The sequence below is a fragment of the Triplophysa rosa genome, linkage group LG17 (genome assembly GCF_024868665.1).
Source record: "Triplophysa rosa linkage group LG17, Trosa_1v2, whole genome shotgun sequence".
Classification (NCBI taxonomy): domain Eukaryota; kingdom Metazoa; phylum Chordata; class Actinopteri; order Cypriniformes; family Nemacheilidae; genus Triplophysa; species Triplophysa rosa.
In genome coordinates this window covers 2,003,939-2,011,027 of record NC_079906.1, presented here as the reverse complement: position 1 = coordinate 2,011,027, position 7,089 = coordinate 2,003,939, and the positions used below count along the sequence as shown (strand labels likewise).

The window sequence follows — 7,089 nt, the reverse complement described above, 5'->3', positions numbered from 1 at the left end:
GAAATGAAGAAGCCTGCATGAGAGACTTTTGCAAACCGCACTATAAATCGTTTCCCACGGTTCTAGAGAGCCACCCTCACGGTATGTTAAACAAGGGCCTACAGACTACTAGAATCTAAAGTTTGGGGCCCCTCGAGCACCCGGGGTCTGAACGGGAGCCGCCGACACTCTTAACTTATCCCATTCGTTTTCATAAGCTCTTGATGGACAATTAGGGTTGGGGTACAGTATGGTCTGATCGACCTGCAATTCACGTATATGCCTCATCACGGGCCCCTGGGTCGTGTTCTAAAGTTCCGTGCCCCTCGGACCTCGTTGACCACTCAGTTTGCCCAAAAAGACACCAGCTGCCTACATATAGGTTGCGAATGTACGCTCTAGAATACAGGGGTCAAAGGGTCACAGGGTCTTAATACTCGGTACGGTATACCGCGGGGGTCTCCCAAGCCGGGATATCGAATACCGTGGTTCTCGGTCACCTCGAAGTATCTTATTATTGAAAAAAGATTGAACCTTAATTTTGTTCAGTTTGCTCATTCAAGAGGGTCTTTCAGGCTATGAAATGAAGAAGCCTGCATGACAGACTTTTGCAAACCGCACTATAAATCGTTTCCCACGGTTCTAGACAGCCACCCTCACGGTATGTTAAACAAGGGCCTACAGACTACTAGAATCTAAAGTTTTGGGCCCCTTGAGCACCCAGGCTCTGAATGGGAGCCGCCAACACTCTTGACTTATCCCATTCGTTTTCATAAGCTCTCGATGGACAATTAGGGTTGGGGTACAGAATGGTCTGATCGACCTGCAATTCACGTACATGTCTCGTCACGGGGCCCTGGGTCATGTTCTGGGGTTCCGCGCCCCTCAGACCTCGTTGACCTCTCACTTTGCCCAAAAAGACACCAGCTGCCTACATATAGGTTGCGAATGTATGCTCTAGAATACAGGGGTCAAAAGGTCGTAGGGTCTTAATACTCGGTACGGTATACCGTGGGGGTCTCCCAAGCCGGGATATCGAGTTCCGCGACCGTAGACGCTTCCGGAGACAGATTTCCACCTGGAAAGCAACTGCCTCACGAGGCCTTCGCAGGCACAAGTCCCCATAGAGATCAATGCGAGGGAGAGAGATGTGTGAAAAATAATAAAAAATATTAAATTTAATATCCCGACCTAGCCCTCTCGGTATGTCGTCGAGGGCCAACTGACGCAAGTTTCTGTAAAGTTTTGGGCTCCTGGGGCCTTCGCGGGTGGTACGGGAGCCTCTGACACCTGCAACCTATCCTATTATTTTCATAGGTGCCTATCGTACAGAGACCCCCGAACGGCCGCGGGGACTCCGAATGACCCCGATTCAAATTCTGTAGCTGCTCGCCGCCCCCTCATTCGGTTCCCAAAGTTTGAAGTCGGTACGGCCTCGTTATGTACTAGATAGCACGTTTTGGGGACGTTGTGGGCCATTTATTTTTCTGGAATATTTTTTGTGATTTTTTTTCGAGCACTTGCCGTACAGCGAGGGGTACAGGCTTCGGATATGTGGTGCGTGAGGGTGCGTCGAACTAGCATTCGAAGCCCCGAGATTTTTGTACAACAATAAAGCAGTTTTTTGCTGAAAATGCTGGTGAGAGACTAATTTCTGTGAAAAGTACGTTTGTATGCAAAATAATCATTTTAATAGCCTGAAGTGTGCAATATACCAATATGGGGTGCTTCTAGGATACATAGCTGTAGGTTTGTCATACAAAAGCTGTTTACAGTCTTAAAAATTGACCTTTTACAGTCACATGGCCCATAGAGATCAATGCGAGGGAGAGAGACGTCTGAAAAATAATAAAAAATACTTAATTTCATAGCCCGACCTAGCCCTATCGGTATGTCGTCGAGAGCCACGTGACGCAACTTTCTGTTAGGTTTCGGGCTCCTGGGGCCTCCGCGGCCGGTACGGGAGCCTCTGACACCTGCAACATATCCTATTTCTCTCATAGGTGGCTATCGTACAGAGACCCCCGAACGGCCCCGGGGACTCCGAATGACCCCGATTCAAATTCCGTAGCTGCTCGCTGCCCCCTCATTCGGTTCCCAAAGTTTGAAGACGGTACGGCCTCGTTATGTCCTATATTGCACGTTTTGGGGACGTTGTGGGCCGTTTATTTTTCTGGAATATTTTTTGTGATTTTTTTTCGAGCACTTTCCGTACACCGAGGGGTACGGGCTTCGAATATGTGGTGCGTGAGGGTGTGAAGAACCAGCATTCGAAGCCCCGAGGTTTCTGTACAAGAATAAAGCAGAATTTTGCTGAAAATGCTGTTCAGAGATGTATTTCTGTGAAAAGTGCATTTGTAAGCAAAATAAGCATTTTAATAGCCTGAAGTGTGCAATATACCAATATGGGGTGCTTCTAGGATACATAGCTGTAGGTTTGTCATACAAAAGCTGTTTACAGTCTTAAAAATTGACCTTTTACAGTATTGTCCACTGTAAGCCTACGAGGCTACTGTCAAATAAGTTATGACTGGTACTTCCTGTGGTTTTGCCGAGTCACAGGAAGTGCCAGTCGTAACTTATTTGACGGGTCCTCATAGGTAGCTAATGTACACACCATTTTTAAGCTTCTGGAGCACATCTATGAGCCTTAATGCACGTCATTGTGAAGGGCTGTGACTCTCATACACTCTACTGTTGGCTAAAGCTATATAACTCCTTACTTAGGATTATAATGACCCTTAATAGACTTTGTCCATCATTTACCTATAAGGGCCCCATAAGATAAGTTACGACTGGGACTTCCTGTGGTCACAGGAAGTCCCACACGTAACACTTTTGGCGCGGCTCCCATAGGTAGCTAATGGACACACCATTTTTAAGCCTCTGGAGCACATCTATGAGCCTTAATGCACGTCATTGGGAAGGGCTAAGCCTCTCATGCTATATAACTCCTTACTTAGGCTTATAATGACCCTTAAAAGGCTTTGTCCATTATTTACCTATGAAGGTCCCATTAAATAAGTTACGAATGTACATGCCACACGTAACACTTTTGGCACGGCTCCCATAGGTAGCTAATGGACACACCATTTTTAAGCCTCTGGAGCACATCTATGAGCCTTAATGCACGTCATTGGGAAGGGCTAAGCCTCTCATGCTATATAACTCCTTACTTAGGCTTATAATGACCCTTAAAAGGCTTTGTCCATTATTTACCTATGAAGGTCCCATTAAATAAGTTACGAATGTACATGCCACACGTAACACTTTTGGCACGGCTCCCATAGGTAGCTAATGGACACACCATTTTTAAGCCTCTGGAGCACATCTATGAGCCTTAATGCACGTCATTGTGAAGGGCTAAGCCTCTCATACACTCTACTGTTGGTTAAAGCTATAGAACTCCTTACTTAGGCTTATAATGACCCTTAATAGGCTTTGTCCATTATTTACCTATGAGGGTCCCATTAAATAAGTTACACATGTATTGTCATTTTGAGCACAATAACCATGTTACAAAGCTGTAATAAACAGGTAATTGCCAAACTGAGTCACACACACTTTTGGCACGGCTCCCATAGGTAGCTAATGGACACACTATGTTTAAGCTTCTGGAGCACATCTATGAGCCTTAATGCACGCCATTGTGAAGGGCTAAGCCTCTCATACACTCTACTGTTAGTTAAAGCTATATAACTCCTTACTTAGGCTTATAATGACCCTTAAGAGGCTTTGTCCATTATTTACCTATGAGGGTCCCATTAAATAAGTTACACATGTATTGTCATTTTGAGCATAATAACCATGTTACAAAGCTGTAATAAACAGGTAATTGCCAAACTGAGTCACACACACTTTTGGAACGGCCACCCATAGGTAGCTAATGGACACACCATTTTTAAGCCTCTGGAGCACATCTATGAGCCTTAATGCACGTCATTGTGAAGGGCTAAGCCTCTCATACACTCTACTGTTGGTTAAAGCTATATAACTCCTTACTTAGGCTTATAATGACCCTTAATAGGCTTTGTCCATTATTTACCTATGAGGGTCCCATTAAATAAGTTACACATGTATTGTCATTTTGAGCACAATAACCATGTTACAAAGCTGTAATAAACAGGTAATTGCCAAACTGAGTCACACACACTTTTGGAACGGCTCCCATAGGTAGCTAATGGACACACCATTTTAAAGCTTCTGGAGCACATCTGTGACCTTAAATGGACGTCATTTACACAGTAGAGTGCCTCTTATACACTCTATTGTTGGTTTAAGCCATATAACTCGTTGCCAAGGTTAAATAATGACCCTTAATAGGCTTTGTCCATTATTTACCTATGAGGGTCCCCATTAAATAAGTTAGAAATGTACATGCCACACGTAACACTTTTGGCACGGCTCCCATAGGTAGCTAATGGACACACCATTTTTAAGCTTCTGGGGCACAACTGTGAGCCTTAATGCACGTCATAGTGAAGGGCTGTTCCTCTTATACAGTTAGGGCCATAAATATTTGAACAGAGGCACATTTTTTGTTATTTTAGCTGTGTATCAATATGTTTTCGAGTTACAGTTTTATAATAGATATTGTCTTAAAGTGCACACTCTCAGCTTTATTTAGAGTGTATTCACATCCAGATTAGTTGAAGGATTTAGGAATTACAGCTCTTTAATATGAAGCGCCCCCCTTTTTCAATGGACCAAAAGTAATGGGACAGTTGAATAAAAAGCTGTTTTATTCACATGTATGGGCTTTTCCTTACATAATTTTGTCATAAATGAAGCATGTTAAAGGTCTGGAGTTGATTCTACATGTGGTGTTTGCATTTGGAAGCTGTTGCTGTGAACCCACATCATGGGGTTCAGGGAGATCTCCATGCAAGTGAAACAGACCATAGTTAGATTTTAAAAACACTACACATCCGTCAGAAAGATGCCAGGAACATTAAGTTCAACATTACGCCAAAATCTGAACATTAAGCCAAATCAACAATTTGGGACATTCTGGGGGAGAAGAAAACACACCGCTGAGCTCAGTAACAAAACAATCCTAGGCGTTCATATGAGATCAAAGCGGTGGATGACGACATTATCCTCTCCATGATAAAGAAAAACATCTTCACAACTTCCAGACAAGTGAAGAATTAATCCGGATGCTTCTGTCTTCTGTTACATCACCAAAAAACACCAGTGACCCAGTGGCTGAGGACGTCATGCATGGAAAGGAATCACACTGCCTGAACACTATTTTACTGAAGTTGTTGTATGCTCATATCATGAGATATTCCAAGCCTTCTCCATATATTTTATTCTTTTTAGTCTTATGCAGGCTGAAATTAATTTGATCTCTCCAAAAAAATGCTTTCTAGAGCTTGTTCAGCAATTTCAGAAGTCTAATGTACCCATCCTATTCTTGAGGCTTTTGCACCTTGTTGTGAACCCTCTCTATTTTTTCCTTGTATTCTCTTTATTGTTTTGATTGACAAACATTGACATATATACCTCTTGGAGAGTGTTCTTCACTTGTCCGGACGTTGTGAAGGTGTTTTTCTTCATCATGGAGAGGATAATGTCATCATCCACCACTTTGATCTCATATGGACGCCTAGGATTGCATTGTTACTGAGCTCAGCGGTGTGTTTTTTTCCCCCCAGAATGTCCCAAATTGTTGATTTGGCCGCTCCTATTCCTAAATCCTTCAGCTAATCTGGATGTGAATACACTCTAAATAAAGCTGAGAGTGCGCACTTTAAGACAATATCTATTATAAAACTGTAACTCGAAAACGTATTGATACACAGCTAAAATAACAAAAAATGTGCCTCTGTCCAAATATTTATGGCCCTAACTGTACACTCTACTGTTGGTTTAAGCTGGATAAATCATTGCCAAAGCAAACGAGACCACTGCCAGGGGTCTTACTCTGTCTACCTAATTTTTGGCCCTTCCAGTGAATCGCAGATGTGAGAAAACATGGTGTAGATGCACACCGCGCTTTTATGTGCACGTTCGACTCGAAAGTCAAAGAAAAGGGCTTTGGGCTGTTTAAGCGTGTGTCACACAGCCGCTGGGCTCAAATGAGGCAGTCAGCTCCGAGACGGGGTCCCCCGTGATGTTCGTCGTGGAGGATAGCCCTGGTGCGATCGCGAAGCTTTGTGTTGTCTTTGCAGAAGAAAAAGTAAACGCAGTCATGGTGTTTCTTTTTAGAAACGGTGTCTTGTCCGGGTACGTATTCGCCTTTTTTGTCAGCGCTGTAGAGGGTTACAACTCTTTGTTAAACGCATAGCCTATCACGCGGTTACTCTCCATCAAAATTTCGTCCGTCACGTTGTTCTTATTTTCGTGAAGAAACTTTGTCAGACCGATATACCCTCGTGGTTTTTTCGGTGCCAGAGCCAGATTCTCTTCGAATAGATCGTCGTCCCATTCTCTTGGAGGGGTTTGAGGAGAGCTGCTCGGGCGTGCCATGTTGATGTCTGTGTATTTTGCCCTCGCTATTTTCCCGCTTTTATTTAACAAAACCTCCCCCCCCGTTTATGCTTATGATGAAAGCGGTGCATGTGGTGTGAACATGAGCCAGATGCGCGACAAAGGGTCTATGACATGAATGACATGATTGACGATTCAAAACGATTTAAATCATGAGTACAGAGAGGTCCGGATACGATTCGTCACGCATTGTTTCATGTGATCTACTGATGCCAGGTGGGGAACAGTTGTTATTCCTAAACAAAGCTTCGCTGTCTTGAACCGAGCTGGTAGCACTCAAATTTCACGCTATGGACGTAAAACAAATCATACCCGATTAAAACGTCCGACGCTGTCACCTACAGGTCGAAAACAAGTTGAAATACACCCGGTTACAATCCTCCTCTTTCAAAACAAATTTACGAGCCTTGGTGCGGACACCTCTCACTGGAATGTTATAGACTGTGTGAAAACTCTGAAAAACATCAGGTAATCTGCATGGCCTCTCTACCTTTCCTCTCTCATATATTGAATACATTATATAATTACTTATTTATTTACTTCTTTACTTAATTAATAGATGCTTTATTTATTTATTTAATCACATGATTATTCATTTAAACCTGTTTGTTTATT

The 7,089-nt window shown here is 43.2% G+C and overlaps 1 protein-coding gene across 1 annotated transcript in view; it reads right to left on the bottom strand.

The window, feature by feature from the left end:
* The window catches only part of LOC130568266 (IQ motif and SEC7 domain-containing protein 1-like), a 49,069-nt gene extending 42,616 nt beyond the window's left edge, over positions 1–6,453 (bottom strand). The window contains exon 1 of the mRNA XM_057357014.1: positions 6,251–6,453. Within this exon, the coding sequence (XP_057212997.1) occupies positions 6,251–6,453 (203 nt within the window). The remainder of the gene's footprint in view (positions 1–6,250) is intronic.
* Between the last annotated feature and the right edge of the window lie 636 nt (positions 6,454–7,089).